General features: G+C 47.4%; 1 protein-coding gene across 4 annotated transcripts in view; it reads right to left on the minus strand.

The window, feature by feature from the left end:
* Nucleotides 1-17,263, minus strand: part of LOC148037650 (DNA ligase 4-like) — a 105,605-nt gene that overhangs the window by 51,936 nt on the left and 36,406 nt on the right. Inside the window, exons 1-3 of one of the 4 annotated variants that reach the window (XM_087676590.1) lie at nucleotides 1,386-3,130; nucleotides 1,183-1,249; nucleotides 451-582 (exon numbers count right to left, since the gene is read on the minus strand). In XM_087676590.1, the coding sequence (XP_087532716.1) occupies nucleotides 451-538 (88 nt within the window). In that variant the 5' untranslated portion in view covers nucleotides 539-582; nucleotides 1,183-1,249; nucleotides 1,386-3,130. Of the gene's footprint in view, nucleotides 1-450; nucleotides 583-1,182; nucleotides 3,133-17,263 lie in introns of those variants that run through there. The other 3 variants (XM_087676592.1, XM_087676588.1, XM_087676591.1) reach the window with 3 other exon arrangements.

Here is a 17,263-nt window from a genome sequence, read left to right on the forward strand (position 1 = left end):
CACATAATCCATCATAAGTGGATAATTGGTCTGAAGTACACCAAACTACCTTCAACTTATGGGGTGAACAATTACGCAATTAAACTTAAGGTGTCTCAAAGAGGTGGAATTAAGCAACAGTTCCATTGTCGTGTCTAAATCACAAATTCCCACGTAACTTTTTTCATACTGTGCTGAATCAAACAAATGAATTCAGCTGAGAGCCTGCCAAGCATAAACTCTTCAATAGAGCCACTACCCTTCAATAGAGCCACTATGTTAGAGATTTTGTGCGCTACACTTAGTTTCACTAAAATATTAACTGGACAGATTTTCGTTCACGTTAATCATAGAGAGGGGAGACTGTTGGTATGATGATTCATGGCAACTTTAAGGATAGCACAATCCAGGCAGGCAAAGTAGTCCCCTCACCGACACTTGATCTTAGATATCAGAAGTTATAACTTGTACCTGTGGCAGTGCTGAAGATTTGTGGTGACAATTCAGGTTGAACAACACACTGAAGTATCTCCCGCCGTTTTCCTAGAGGAAGATGCATGATGCTACCATATTTCTCTTCATAAATAATATCAAAAATAACATCTAACAAACAGTTAAGGTCAATTCAAGATATCATCTTAAAATCAAGAAATTTTCCACATAAGTCTTGCAAAATGACACCTTCAATGGGCACTCTTCCATGCAATGCATCTGCTAGCAAGTTGTATCAATTGTATGACTTAAACGAGAACTTAGCAATAAGAGCATCAAAGTAAAGCTCCACAGATTGCTGCTGGTAACCAAGCATTTGTTCTGGGATATTCATCATGCTGTGTTGGTCACACAATTTTCTGTGAAAAAAAAAACACCCCTCATTTTCTATAGTAGTGAAAAACCCGCCACCTGTTCCCTTTATATAGGTCCCCTTCTGTCCCTGCCTGCTCTCTCTTTTTCCCATGTGCCTATTCTTCCCAGTCCTGCCCGTTTCCATATTCACATTTACCTCTACTTCTCATTTTCCCACCACTAAAAATGGCAGCATACAAAGACCGGTTCTCTCGATTGCCTATTTACTTGCACTTCAATTGCTGAAAGAACATTTAAGTATGAGTGTATGTGCTTCTATCATCATTCCCAGTGCAATCTGGAGTGCCATCTTCCAAGGTGGCATCTTTAAAAATACTGAATTCCAACACAAGATACTTTCCTTTTTCAAGAGAGGATCTATCGAAACATCCACCCAACCAAAAAAAAACACTGGTTCTCCATTCTGCATTGCAGCATTACACAAAATTGACTTTTAGTAATTAAAGTAACTCGAGTCAAAACTACTGTAAAACAAGGGCAGTATTTCTGTTGATGAAACCCTGGCTCCCACTGAGTTGGAAAACAAAGCTTCCACAGACCTTCAATAGGCTTTGCAAGGACAAGCTGGCTGAATCCCAATGGAGCTTGACCAGGCCCCCATTTCTCCAAGAAGCATCCTTCTCCAGCCAATCCCCTTCCACAAGCTCTGAAACAGAAAGTCAACCGAATGGTGGAAATTTTCCCTCAACCGTTCTGCAGTGTTGCACTCTATCAATCACAAGCTCCCGCACAGAGCAAAATCCTCCAATCAACAAGATCTACCACAGCAGGAACCTCTCAGCATGGACTAGTCTCACCTACTTCACAGTCTAAACATGACCCAGTCATAATCTCCTTTGTAGCCTCCTTCTCTTCAGCAAGACTCAGTCTGCATGCTCACAAGTAACTCCCCTCTACATCATCCCAGTACCATCCTATCCATGTATCATCCCAGTCCCTCCCCATGTTAGAGCCCCTTCTCAAGGTAACCAGGGATGGCAATTGTTGTCCCCATCCCCATCCAATGTTACTATGAGTTGGCTGGTTCAGATGCAACGGGATGGGCTTCGTCAATGTTTTGCCCTCAAAAGCCCCTAGAGACCCCCAGAGCATTGTTTGTAGTCATCTAACAAAATGCAGCTTGTATAGAGAGAAGTCTGCGGGATCCTCCATCAAGCAGAGTCCAACCTCAGGCAGTTTTATGCTCACAACAATCAGTCAGTCAGGGACACCACTTGCTCCATGAGGCAAAGATGCATGACATAATCTTCTTTTCGAGAGGCTTGTTTGTGTGCAATGGTGAGCACATTGCCCAACCAATAGGAACTGGAGCCCAAAGCATCACAGCTCACAGTCAAGGTGTGAGAGCTTATCAGGAGCCTTACATGGTAGCACATCTTGAAGGATCGCCGTCAGCAATTTATGTGAAATCCATTCCAGCAAGTGCTTTGAGGGATACCCTCCACGCTTGATGGCATTGCCACGGGGTATTACCACAACCTTCCATCCCAAGGATTGCAAATCCAATTCAATGCAGCTGATATGGGAGGATTTGGCAACATTAATATGGAGGCCTGAAGCATCGCCAAAAAGGTTCCAAACATTCAATGCCTTGCAGAGATTATCCCTTTCTGCTTCCAAGATCATGAAAGTGTCGTCAACCAATGACTAGCCAACAAAATGCTGACCAAAAGTGTTGAAAAATGACAGCCAGCTATGGAGGAGAGCACACACATTGTACATGAGAACGCACCCTTTACGTGCCCTTAATATAAATACATTTTATTCTTTGTGTACCAACACATTTGTTGGTACACTCTTATCGTCTCAAACTTTCACTCTGCTCACACTCTCTCTAGCCGTAACACTCATACACTCTTGCTCGATCTCAAACTCTCTCAATTGTCCTTCCAGTCCAACAACTGGTATCAGAGCCAAGACTCTGCATGCTTCCAAGATTGAGGCGACGGCTGCCGGGCTTGCGGTAGCAGGCGTGTAGCAACAATGAGCAGGCGACTCTAGCAGGGAACCGGCAGACTAGCGTGACGAAGTGCAGGCGCGACAGCTGTGCAGTGCAACGACTGACTGGCGGATGAAACCAGGGTTGGCGGACAACAGCTGTGCACTGCGACGTCAGACGTGACGGGGTGCATACGTCGCGTGATGTGGGCAACAGGCAGGCGGCGCCGGCGGGCAAGTGCGACGTCAGACGTAACAGGGCACAAAGGTCGCGTGAAGGGCGACAGACACGCGGCGCCAGCGGGCAAGTGCGACATCAGACGTGACAGGGCAGGGTCAACAACAAAACCCCCCCCCCCCCCCGGCCGCTCATTTTGTAAATCCCAGACTTAAAAAAAAAAATCTTTTCTTGAATCCCTCCTCCTTGGCGAGAGTTCACACATCAGAGGCACAATTTAAAAATCTGGGCAAATCTGGCCATAGAATTTGAAGCTTTTCCCAGATTTGGCATCATTCATGCCTGTCAGTGACTTTTAAGTCAGAAATTGCAGACATCGCGAGCGGTGACCTCAATTAAATTGAGGAATTTGCCAATTTTGTCGAAATTTTGCACTTTTGGGTAAAACTTCTTGACATTAGATCCCAGAAATTTGGGGCTTTTCATGTATTGGCAAAGCTTTACTCAGCTAGGTCAGATTGACTAACATTCATGCAATTTTGGACTTGAAATTTTGGGGATTTGCGAAGAATTTTGTTAAATTTCTACATCTTTTGCCCGTGCAGTGGCTGGTTAATGTATAAACAGTAGAGATTTATTTCTAGTTGAGCAAAAACAGCAAGGTATTTTGCTGCTTCAGCTTGTGCTTCCGCAGATTAGTGCATTTACACTTGTGTTCGTGATAAAATGGCTGCAACTTCTTCCAGTTCAAACATCAAGAGTTTGATGGAGATCAAACGGTTTGATGGTCATGGCTTTCACCTTTGGAAAGACCGTATGCAGGCATTTTGTTCCTAAATGATTGTGAGGACGCTTTGCAGGAAGATAAACCCCCACTAATGTCTGATGCAGATTGGGCCAGAGTGAATAAAAAGGTTGTGACTACTTATGAGATCACCACACCTCTTAATCAGGTGCATTTAATGCGCAAGTTGGTGAATATGCGACTGGATGAGTCAAACCTCCAGTGTGGTCATAGAGGAGCCTTCAAATACAGAGGCTGATGTATTATGTGCAGTTGATTATGCTGCCCTTGTATGTCACATGCAGGATATGAGGATTACCAAGGTTGATGTTACTGATGCACTATTGTCAATTGATGATGGTGTCACTCACACTTGGATTGTAGATTCTAGTGCCTCTTTCCATGTAACTCCTTTCTTGGAGTGTTTTGCTATGTTTAATGCAGACAGTTATGGAAGGTGTACCTTGGAGATAACCATGCTTGCAGCATTGATGGGATTGGCACCGTACACTTGTCTTTAGACAATGGTCGAGAGCTTGTGTTGAAAGATGTCAGATATGTGCCTGGCATTAAAAAGAGTTTACTATCTGTTGGTCAGCTTGACTTGCATGGCTACACCACACTGTTTGGTGGTGGTTTGTGGAAAGTAAAAAAGGGTTCCATGCTGATTGCAAAAGGAACCAAGAAGGACACATTGAATTGTTTGCATTGTAAAGCCTTGAATGGCAAGTTTCTTGCAGTTGCTGAAATTTGCAGCAACTTGGAGTTATGACATAAGAGATTAGGCCATATGAGCCAAAAAGGACTTGATGTTCTTACCTCTCTGAAGAGGGTTGATGGAAAAGTCTCTAAACTTGATTTTTGTAATGAGTGTCAGTTTGGAAAGCAAATAAAAATTTCATTTTACTCTGGTGTCTCTCGTAAGCCCAATGTCTTGGACTTAGTGCATTCTGATGTATGAAGTATGCCTGTGAAAACATTGGGTGGTGTTGCATATTTTGTTTCCTTTATTGATGATTGTTCCAAGAAGATTTGGGTGTACTTGCTGAAAAAGAAAAGTGAAGCATTTGCTGTTTTTAAAACTTTTCATGCATTTGTGACCACTCAAATAGATAGAAAGCTAAAATGCTTGAGAACTGATAATGGGGGTGAGTTCACATCGACTGAATTCAAGTGATTTTGTGACTTACATGGTATTAAGAGGGAGCTTACAACCCCTTACAGTCCTTCAAATGGGGTGGCTGAAAGATATAACAAGACTTTATGTGAAAGAGTGCGGTGCATGCTATCCACTGCCAATCTCCCTCATGCATTTTGGGGAGAGGCACTTAAAACCGCGGTTCACATTTGCAACCGCTCTCCAAATAGGTCCTTAAATAATGGCATCCCTGAGGAGGTTTGGACTAGCAAATCGGCCTCATATGACCATTTACGTATATTTGGTTGTGATGCTTTTGTACATGTTAGGGATGTGCTGAGGAACAAACATGACCCAAAATCCACCAAAGGCATTTTCATGGGCTATGGTGATGAGGGTGAATTTGGCTATAAAGTGTGGTTACCTCAATCCAAGAAAATTATTCGTAGCCATAATGTTGTGTTTAATGAGGCAAAATTGTTGAAAGGCTCTTTAGCCTCTAATGAAGATCTGAAAAAGGTGAAATTTCAGAGTTTGCAGCCACCCATAACTTCAGAAAATGAGCCTCAAGGTGCTGTACCATAGGCTGAAACTGATGATCAGCCGGTTACTTTTGAGCCAAATGATGATGGACAGCAAATAGAAGCACAAGGAGGTCATGGACAGCAAGATAGGCTTCCTGGTTATGAAAATGCACATGCTGCAAATGAAAATGAAGGTGTTCTGAAAGTGTTGATCATTGGGTACGCAGGTCTACACGCGTAAGAAGGTAACCACATAGGTTTGACCCCTCCTTGCATTATGTGATGCTTAAAGATGATGGTGAGCCTCTTACATACAAAGAGGCCAAGTCATGTAAGTTCAGCAGTAAGTGGGAGATAGCTATGCAAGAAGAGATTAAATCTCTATATGCAAATGATACTTGGGATCTTGTGTCATTACCAAAGGGAAGGAAGCCACTTCCAAACAAAAGGGTGTACAAAGTCAAGACAGTTGATCGGAAACCCAAGTACAAGGCAAGGCTAGTTGCCAAAGGTTATGCACAAAAGGAAGGGATTGACTTCCAAGAGGTCTTCTCACCTGTTGTGAAGATGACCACTTTACGTGTGCTTTTTGCTCTTACTACTGTTTTGAATTTAGAGCTGTATCAAATGGATGTAAAAACAACTTTCTTGAATGGTGACATTGATGAGGAAATCTACATGAAACAGCCTGAGGGCTTTGTAGTTCCTAGAAAAGAGCAGATGGTGTATAAGCTAAAACGCAGCCTGTATGGGCTGAAGCAAGCACCACGGCAGTGGTACAAAAAGTTTGATACTTTTATGCTATCGCATGAGTTTACACGCAGCCATGCCGATCATTGCTTGTACATGAAAAAAGATACAGATGGCAGCCCCATAATACTTGTTTTGTATGTGGATGATATGTTACTAGCTGGGAAAAGAAAGACTAGCTTGGATGCTCTCAAAAATCAGATGAAATCATCTTTCTCCATGAAAGATTTGGGGTATGCAAAGCATATTTTGGGCATTGGGAGTTGTTAGCAGGTTTATGTCAAATCCTGGCTAAGCACATTGGGAAGCTATCAAGTGTATTCTTCGATACCTTAAGGGTACACAAAGAAAAAGTATTTGCTATGGGCAAGGTACACTTAGTTTGCAGGGTTATTGTGATGCAGACATGGCAGGTGACTTGGACACTCGTAGGTCCACCAGCGGGTATGTCTTTACAGTTGTTGGTAGGGCTGTTTCTTGGTGTTCCACGTTGCAAAACATTGTTACACTGAGTACCACTGAAGCTGAATACATATCAGCTACTGAAGCTTCTAAGGAAGCTATATGGTTGAGCAGACTTGCAGAGGATCTCGGCATGTCTATGGATACTGCAGTTTTGGGATGTGATAGCCAGAGTGTTGTGAATCTGGCTAAGAATGCCATGTATCATTCACACACAAAGCATATAGATGTGTGATATCACTTCATTAGAAAGATCCTGGAAGATGGTCAAATCACATTGACCAAGATTAAAACACAAGATAACCCTGCAGATGTTCTCACTAAAAGTCTAACCAGAGCTCAACACGGGCATTGCATTCGACTAGTGGGAGTTGGTTAGCTAGAGGTTCATATCGGACCTTTAAGTGGGAGGTTGTTGGGATATAAAGGCCCGGTGACCTCTGTGTATATAGAACACACACACTGTACATGTGAACGCACCCTTTACGTGCCATAAGCATAAATACATTTCATTCTTTGTGTACCAACACATTTGTTGGTACACTTATCGCCTCGGACTTTCACTCTGCTCACACTCTCTCCAGCCGTCACACTCATACGCTCCTGCTCGATCTCAAACTCTCTCAGCTGTGTCCTTCCAGTCCAACACATAGCTGATCTCTCCTACATAGCAATATTTTCTTGTGTAGGAAAATACATCAAGCTGATCTCTCCTACATAGCATCTCTCTCTAGCATAATGGTAATGCACCTCAATATGTTTTTTGCAAGCATAAAACACAGGACTTCGTGCCACTACAATAGCATTCTGACTGCCAGAAAGAATGGGTGTAGGACTATCCAACGGTAAATGTAGATCAGCCAACAATCTACACAACCATACACATTCCACTATTGCCCTAAGAGCCGCCTTGTACTCAGCCTCACAGGACGAGGTAGCCCCTGTAAGTTGTTTCTTGCTTAGCCATGAAATGCATGAACGGGCCTAGAAAGAAACAATGTCCACTAGTAGACTGCTTGGTGTCTGCATCACCAGCCCAATCTGAATCATTGTAAGCCTGTAGTTGCGAGTCTCCCCCTTGGGAAATAATAATGCAGGTGACTGAGTACCTTGCAAGTACCTGAAGATCCACATAACAGCTTGCCAATGTATAGTCCATGGGCTATGTATATACCTATCACCTAAGATATTGCATACGGAATGTCAAGGCGTGTGTTGCAAAGATAAATAAGACAGCCAACAACTTGTCTATAAATTGCAACATCAGACCTCTTTTCACCATGATGCATAGATAGCTTTAAGTCTAGCTCCATAGGAGTGCACATAGGTTTGCAATCTTGCATATTAAACCTATGTAATAGCTTATCCACATACTATGACTCTGACATGATGATACCATGCTGATTTTGGGTGAACTGAATCCCCAAATAATAGTGTAGACAGCCCATATCTAACATAGCATTGAGGCCAGGCCAAGTTCTTCGCTAGCCGACAGTGCGCTCTACTCCAGCTTGTCCGCCTACATTCCTCTCGCAGCGCCACCGCCTGGTCCTACAGTGTCGCCTATGCTACTTGGGCTGCACTACCCCCTGCTGCTCCGCCACTTGACGGCTGTGCCACAAGCAACCAAACCCACCATCGCCTCCACCAGAATCAGGGAGAGGGACCGCCTGTTCGTTGCCACTGTGCCTGACCTGCAGATGCGCTGCCCTGCAGTAATCCTCTCGCAGTGTGCCACAGAATCACGGAGAGAGGGAGCGCATGTTCGTTGCCACTGTACCTATATGTCTGTGCGCTGGTCTCTGACTCCACCGACCTGATCTGCACCCTGCTTGGGTGCCCCTTTCTCTGCATCTTCCTGCCTGGAAGTTCCCTAACACGTCCCGCTGCTGCTGCCCTAGGCCTGCTGTGTGTAGCAGTAGGCAGCATCTGGGCAAAACAGACAGAAAGAGTGAGAGCATGGGAACTGCAACCCTGATCTACAGTCCCCTATCATGCGGCCCCTGCAAAGCACGCCTGTCTGCTGTGTCCTGGAACCCCTGCAAGGTATAGGAAGAGGCCTTCGCCCCTTGACTATGGACCTAATGTGGCGGTTCCGCCCTCTGCCTGATGCACAAAAGACCTCCCCAGTCGACCTGCTCCAATGCCTCCATCCTATGCTGCTCGTTCATACCACAAGCATTCGTCGCTCCCTCCATCTGCAACAACATTTCCCCCGGTATCATAGCAACTAGATTGGTAGCCCCCAATAGTGACGCGCAATGGAAACCTGTGGTCAAACGCTGAAGCATCTTGTGAGTGTCCCCTGTCCGTCCGTGCCACAGAACTAGAACTAAAAGAAATAGCAATCTATGGACAGGTTGTAGGACACTCTCCATCCAGGGCCTAGCTTTGGGATTGGCTTCACTCCACACTACGCATTGGCATATCGCAGATTGCGGAGACAGTTCTCATGGGTCAGGGGATCTTCATGGTTCGACTCCCCTCTCTGGATGCAGCCCGCGAGCTAGTGGATAGCTCACCTTATGCATACACGAAGGGGGTCATTTACATGGTTCCTTGGTATAGTGGCATCACAGTGGAGGATTTTGGACAGCTTTTCGGCAGAGTTCTTCCTCCCTCCTTCGCGGATGCAGTGACAACCGCAAGAGTCCCAAACGTACAGGTGATTGTAAAAGATACAAAGAACATACGCAAGTTTCTTGAGATTGAGGCAGGTAGACACTCTTTGAGGCAGCAAGCTATTATGACAAGGCAGCTCGGCCACTGCCTACGAAGCCATGACTTTGGGCATCAGGTAGCACACTGCACTCAGTTACAACCACACAGCAGAGAGCAGGAGGGCGGGTGATGGGCCCCCTTCAGAACACCCCGTAACACCCCCTCATTCATTTCACTCAACAGGATCACACGCCTCCACCCCCACCACCCACTCAGGCATCTCAGTGCCCTCCCCCCCCGGCACACCTGCCTCATACGTCTGATAACCCCACCACCCCTTACTCTTCCTCTTCCCCACCTTATCCCCCATCGATCAACCCCCCCAATCTTCACCCACTACATGTATCCCACCCCCCCCTCCCCCATCCATTCCCCCCCTTCCCACAGGAGGTGACAAGCCTTGCACGCCCATATCCTCTCCTCACCAGCAGCCCAGCCCATCCCCCCTCCCCACACAGCCACCCGCTCATTTAGTCCAACCGCCACTCACACCTTCCCTTGACAGGTACAATTGCTCCCCTAGGAGTTTTCCGCGATGGCCCGTGGTCTTATTTAAGAGTTGCGGAGCGTGGAGTCCACTACCTCTAGATGTGGGGATCTTCGTGGTCTGCAAGTCAAGGAGCAGCAAGCTCCATTTACTAGCAAGACCGGATCGACCAAACTATGCTTTCTTCTTTTTGACCTCTTATTCTGGAGACTGGACGATGACACAGATAGAGGAAAAGGTGAGTGGCCACGTTGTAGACCACATCTCCCAGTGAATGGGAGAAGGAGGACTAGCACTTTTTTCCCAACAGTGGCCAAGGTGCATGATGGACATTAACTGGTGGTCTAGAGCCGAGGTCTTACATTCTAAGTATTATTTTTCAAGCCCCTCCACAATGGAGTTCATCGATGGATGTGATCGAGTGGCCCCTCGCACAGGCTACCCCGTTTCTACCAATGTAAAGAGTCACGCCTCTCAGCTTGGCTGGTAGATGCCCTAGTGGTACCACGTGGAGCATCTATCACCCCTATGGTCCGCCCGAAAGCCATCATGGACAAATGGAGTTCACCCTCAAAGCTTGCGGCAGCGCGCATTCGCATGCCCCATAGCTCTTCCTCTTCATCAGGAGCTTCCACATCGAATAGATGCTTGTTTGCCTAGTCACAGGTTTCCCCATGAGTCTACACCTAGCATCCTAGAACGTGAACAACCTCCACTAGAGTGGGGCACATGGTTCTAGGAAATTGATTGTTCCGCAAGAGCTCCGGCCTGCTCTTGCCGGACAAATCGACATCTTACTTATTTAGCAGCACAAGCTCACTCCCTCCCAAGCCTATCGGGTAGGGAAGGTTCTTCTAAGCAGCTCACACACCTAGTGGGAGTACTCCATCGGTGCCCATGGCAAGAGTGGAGAAGTATGCACCTCTATTGGCCCGAGCCTCACCGCCTATGTACGAGACCACATGATAATTTTGGCAAGGAGGGTCCTATGGATCAGACTAGTAATAGGGGACTCGTGCCTTGGACTCCTCAATGTTTATGCTTCTACTGAGGTTAGGGCACACATCAGGTTCTAGGTGGAGATCGCATCAGGACTTCCAGAGATGGACTCTTGGATTGTTGGAGGAGACTTCAACAACCTGGAGACCTTAGAGGACCAACAAGTTTGAGCCAGACATTACCAGGGTATGGTAGGGGAGAAGCAAGAGGCATGGGAGGTCTTTCTCCTCGCAATAGAAGCATGTGATGCTTGGCAAGACCCAGCTTTCCATAGGAGGGAGAGGTCATTGGAGTTCTCTTGGGGATATAGGCGGCTGGGCGGAGCTCTTCTGGAGTGACTAGACAGGTTCTATGTGGGAGAGTGGGGGCGCTCTCGCAGAGGCCAAGTAGGGCAGTTTGCCAGTACCACTTTGTTTCATCACTGCCTAGTTCTCCTCATTCTTGATGCTTCCGCTTCAACCCATGGCACGCGATCCTATCGAATCCCAGACTCCATCAACAGGAGGGAGGAGGTAAGTAGGCAGATTGAGCACCTCTGGACTAGGGAGTGGGCTAGGGGGGACCAGATCACAAAGGAGGTTGCAAAGGCCTTAGCCAAGTCAAGCACGATTTGCCAGGAGGCAGTCCTACAGGCCAGGCAACAGAGTTTGGAGAACGAGAGAGAACTCCGAAGAGACCTAGCTGCTACGCAGAGACTACTCTAGGAGGCACCAGGGGATCCCACTCTCCACACGCAGGAGGTGCGTGCACGGGAAGCCCTCGCCAGCCTTGAGGACAAGCATTCTGAATTCTTCTTCCATACTTGGGCAGCTTTTTGGGCGTGGAAGGGGAACACGATGTGCAAGGAATTTTTTTAGGTGCATCAACTTCACACCTGAAGAGACCAGATTCACAGCCTCCGTGATCAGTACAAGATGATTCGCTCTAGCCTAGATGAGGTGTTGGAGATTGCCATTGACTTCTATAGACAGCTTTTCACCAGGAGGCAGCCAGCGAGAGTACAACAATGTAGACAGCAGGTCTAGGATTGCATTCCGCCCCTAGTCATAGAGGAGATGGGACGCTCTCTCCTCGACCCCTTCACAGAGAATGAGCTAGTTAGAGGCCTTCAATGCACAAGATGGGCAAAAATGCCCGGGAGAGGATGATCTTTCTATGGCCTTATTCACTACCCCCTACTACTGGCCTTTTAGGAGATTTTCGGCTCAAGACGAATGCCGAGTTTATGGACAGGTCTTGTTACTCTCCTTCCCAAAGGGGGAGATCGGTTGGAGCTATCCCAGTGGAGACCGATCACCTTGTTATCAGTGGCCTATAAGACCCTGGCCAAGATGATCGAGAGTTGACTCCGCCCCATGCTTCCAGACATCATTCATAACACCCCAACAGGTTTTGTCCACGATAGAAGCATCCTAGACAATGTCTTGACTTTCTTCGAGGCGACCGAGTGGGCTCAGCACAGTGGTCAAGGATTGGCAGTACTCTTCCTGGACTTCAAGAAGGCACATGGTAGGGTTGACAGGGACTTCTTAGAGGGCACCATGGCAAGGCTGGGTTCCCCCCAAGTATGGATCTGTGGGGTTTCGGCACTTTACAGATCAACTACTAGCAAGGTTCTCATTGGTGGCAAGAGGGGGGAGGAGTTTTGGCTAGAGAGACCTGTCCGGCAAGGTTGACCTCTTGCCCCATATTTGTTCCTACTCTTTGCAAAGGAGATCTCCTATTTCCTCCACTCACAAGTGAGCGGGATATGTGGCTTGGGACTTCCGGTGAGGGAGGAGACTGAGCTACTGGACTCATTGTCTACAAATGATACCGCTCTTTATGTAGAGAATGATGAGCTGATGCTGCACAGAGTGAAACTAGTAGTTCTGGGGTATTTTGCACTGCAGCGGGAAATCAACTTGCGAAAGTCGATTGGTTTTCCCGACTCCAACACGGAGTGGGGTGTCTACATGGGGTTCACATGGGTGTGCAAGGGACAAACTGTCCAATTTCTAGGATTCCAAGTAGGGCTCAACATCACTCGTGCCTAGCAGTTTCTTCTAGTTCTCAACTCTATTAGGCGGAAGCTAACCTACTGGAGCATTGTCTGCCTTTCTTTAGCGGGTGAAGCCCTGGTGATCAATCAGGTTGTCCTAGCAACGGCTTGGTACATTACCTGTTGTTGGTGTTTCTCCTTGTCTTGTGTGGTTCAACTTCGCCGCCTACTGCAGAATTTTCTCCCGGCTCGCTTAGACGGTTCCAAGGTCTCTTGGGCCAAGGTGGCATGGGCGACCATCATCCGGCATCGGTGTGAGGGAGGGCTTGAGATCATTGACCTAGAGTTCCAGAGCTTGGCCCTTTTGGGCAAGCTAGTGGTCTTGGTCTCACACCAAGCGGGCAGCAGACCTGGAAGGTTCTTTTGCAAGAGGGTTTCCAGGAGTGCACATTGGCGAGGGTCGGAGGCCATCCTTCGAATGGATCTTCATGACTGCCAAGATCACACCACCTAGAGCTTTCTTCCTCCGCAGTTTACTTTGAGTGTGGTGGGGCCTTCGCAAGGCCATAGTTCAAAGGCCCCTAGGATGCCAGGAGGAGATAGATCGTCCGCCGGTGGTCTGGAACCCCCAGGTCAGGGATCGAGATGGGATACAGATAGGTGAGCAATCCCACATGCAGTGGGCTGGCTGGAAGGCTGGCCTTGCTCGTACTATCAGGACATGGAGGGAGGTGTACAGGATGGCGGATCAAGACATGTTATAGCAGACATCAGGATGTGAGCGAGAGGAGCCGAGCTGAGGAGGGAGATTGACTTAGCGATCCCTTAGGAGTGGCCAAATCCTCTGATCCGAGAGCCAGTGGAGCCTGGGGAGGTGTAAACTGCTAGATTCTCAACGGCAAGTATCCCCTGACAGGTGGCAAGAAGAGTGGATGGTGTCCCCTGCAGGACCTTCTTTATCATGCAGGATGGGGGACGTCTGGCTCTTGACAGAGGACAGCAAGATGAGAAGATTGCTCTCCTTTCCTAGAGGTGGATTCCTGTGGTCGAACTCTAGGGGAAGACCTAGCGACTGGACCTTTATGTACCCTGGAAGGAGTTTTGGGAGTGGCGCCTTTGGATATGGGAGAGCAGGCCACTTGAGTTGGAGTGGGATCTTGAAGAGTGGCTATGGCCGGCCACTACAGTCACCAAGAAGCCTCTGAGGTCCTTGGAGTACACAGCCAGAAATGGTAGACATGTACTGATAAAGGAAGATATAGATTGGACGCCTTCGTGCAGCAGATACTGGGCGGAGCATAGCATCATGGATGCCTTCCATTGGACATTCTGGCGTTGCCTATGGGACAGCTGGAGGCCAAGGAGGGTATCGTATTTCCTTTGGCTTTTGGCACATGGGGGTCTAGTTGTTGGGAGCTGGTTGACCCAGATACGGCAAGATGGAGGTTGTAAGCGCTGCCCACAAACAGTAGCATTTCAAAACTCCAAAGCACTACCTTTGGTATTGGGAGAGGGCACAGCTCATGTGGAGAGGAGCCTCCCGTATTCTCCGCCGTATAGCACCCAACCTTGGATGTATCTCGTGGGAGGCTTTTTGTTAGCAGGCAGTCAACTCGGGCCGTCACCTTTCGTATCTGGCTGGGATGCAGGACACGATTTTTCTCATCGAGGCTGGGTCTTGTGCAGTGGTGGGCTTGGAGGCTTTACCCATCCGCCAAGTATTGGAGCCCATAGCAAAGCACTCAAAGGTATGAAAGATCATAGGAAGTCTTACAGGATGGCACATTTGGAAGGCATGCTATTAGGTGGTTTTTGGCAAAAAGTGCCTTTCAGTATATGCGACTTTGGCAGAGCTTTCGACCTCCATCATCCACTCCCTCCGCGACCAATGGGACCAGGTGCAGGGCGAGTCTCGAGCCCGTCAAGAACTCCGTCTTCACTTTGTACGTACTTGGGGCAGCCATGACTTGTTCTTCATGATGCAGACGAGCAGGCCCAGATGGCGATACACCCCCCCTCCATGGCTTCTTGCCCCATCACCCCTAGACCGCCTTGACAGGCTTGTATACATGATGGATTTGTGATTCGCATTAGCTCTAGCTAGTCTGTTGAGCATGTGCACCTCGTTGTATTCAAGCTTCTGAGTAATATATAACAATGCATTTGTCATCCTCAAAGATGACCTAAAAGCCATGCTTGTTAAAAACAGAGATAAATAACAAGTTCTTTGTAATGCCAGGCACAAACAAGACATCTAGAAGCATGGAGTCTAAACTATTTGCAGTAGTAATAGTGGTTGTCCCAATGCCATAGTCATCATGACTGCTATTGTTTGCACATGTAACACACTTCCCAGCATGGGCTGAATGCAAAGAGAACAACAAGCACTTCCTAGAAGCGATGTGCTTTGAAGCTTCACTGTCAAAATACCATGTTTGCTGCATTTCAGCAACATTAAATACCGAATCAACCATTAAAAATTCATAACTGCAAGTCAAAAATGCATAGTCCTCCACAAAGTTGGCTAAAGTATCACCATTAGTAGGTTTGTTACCTAATGTTATAGAGACAGGGAATGTCCCTTCCGGCACATAGGAACCGATTAATGCATTCTGAAAGGTTTGAGCCTAGGAAACGCTGGCGGAACGTTCCACTCTATTCCCTGACCCATTCCCTCACGTTTCGGGCCGTTCCAAGGCCATTCCCTATTTGGAACCGCCGTTCCAGCAGTGGACCTTTTTTTTTAAAACAGCCATCCCTTTTCACGGGCACAACTTCCTGGCCCATTTCTTGCCCATTGCCCGTTGCCCACCGACTCTCCCACCTCTCTCACTCATGCGCCTCACACGCGCTTCTCCCACCAACTGTCCCTCGCTCGCGCTACTCCCACCGACTGTCCCTCGCTCACTCGCTCGCACTACTCCCACCGACTGTCCCTCACCTACTCCCACCACCTCCTTGGACCCATCTACCTCTCCCGCCTGCTTGGCCCACCTCTGTTGCCCGGCGTGACTCCCACCCGCGATCAGGTGAGGTCTCGAGGATCATTATCTCGATTGTCCCCCAAATTTGGGGCATTTTGGATCAGACTTCAGTTGTTGGTAGTTGCCCCAAAATTCAGGCCTTTCCCAAGGATTGGAATTTGGGACCTAAATTTGGCTGCAATGTCCCCAAATTTGGGGCATTGTGATCCATCATCCACGGATCTAAAAGAGTCCCCCAAATATTGTCATGAATGCGACAATCCATTGCTGATTACAATGTTCTGAATCTTTATTATTGTTGAAACTTGATTATTATGGCTCTAATTTCACGACTTATGGTTGATATCATATATCTCTCTAGATTCTAAAACCTAAGTGTCTCTTTTTTTTTCGTAAAAGGTAATTGTATTAATTACGAAAAAAGTACAAGATTACTTGATTACAAGATACATGACGACAATCTAAGTCATCATGTGAAGAGGTTCTAAGTACTACAAGTTACAACGTCATGGCAACGATGCAGAGGAAATTGCCCTATGCCAGGGACGTAAGTCCTCCCTAGAGAGCAAATCAGAATGCCGGAGAAGATCCAACTGCCAATACAAGAGGCCCTTAAGCCTCGCAATATGCCGCTGAATATTATCGGCGGAGTCAAAAAGAAAAGCATTCCGAATGGTCCAGTTATGCCAACAGCCCCAATATCGAAGAAAATGATACACGAGCTTCATATGTGGCTGTGCAGGAGCGGGGTATTTGGGCTGCCCGAAAACCCAATCAAAGGGGCGCAGGGTGAAACCAACCACTCCTTGCCAAACAGCCGACAAAAATAACCAGACTTTCTTTGCGATGGGGCAAGAAATAAATCGGTGGCGGGCGGATTCCACAGCAGTGGTGCAAAAGAAACAGTGGCCACTGAAGATTCGTCGCTTGGAGACAGCCGAAGCAAGAGGAAGACCACCAATCATCATTCTCCAAAGAAAAACTTTACATTTGAAGGGTGTCTTGTTCAACCAGCCCGCCATCACAGTTTCTCTCCACCATGACCGGGATTTACGTAATCCCCATAAAGCATTCGCTTTGGTGACGAGCCATTGACGATCTTTAATCAGAATATGATACACTTGGTTAGCAGAAGCTTTGCTTAAAGTCAGCCGGCCTTGTAGGTCCCAATCCTGCCAGGGATGATCCGAAGCAAGGGCAGGAAAGGGTTGTCTGCTCTGGAGCACCCTCAAAAGCTCTTCCCATAAAGGCCTGTATCCACGAGGGATCCTGAAAAGCCTCCTGGCTGTACGAAATGATATAAGCACATTGCGACTGGCAAGGGTGGCATCCGCAACTGAAGACAAACCCAAACGGGCCATCCGGTTGAATTGTGGTCTGAGGTCCTGTTTACCTTCCCATGCAAGTAAACGCGAGACTGCCAGCAACTCCAATTGAAAAGAGTTAGTAGCTAAGCGATCCTCCGCTGGAT

The sequence above is a fragment of the Lygodium microphyllum genome, chromosome 4 (genome assembly GCF_053477565.2).
Source record: "Lygodium microphyllum isolate KBCC chromosome 4, Lygodium_microphyllum_v1.1.10, whole genome shotgun sequence".
NCBI lineage: Eukaryota > Viridiplantae > Streptophyta > Polypodiopsida > Schizaeales > Lygodiaceae > Lygodium > Lygodium microphyllum.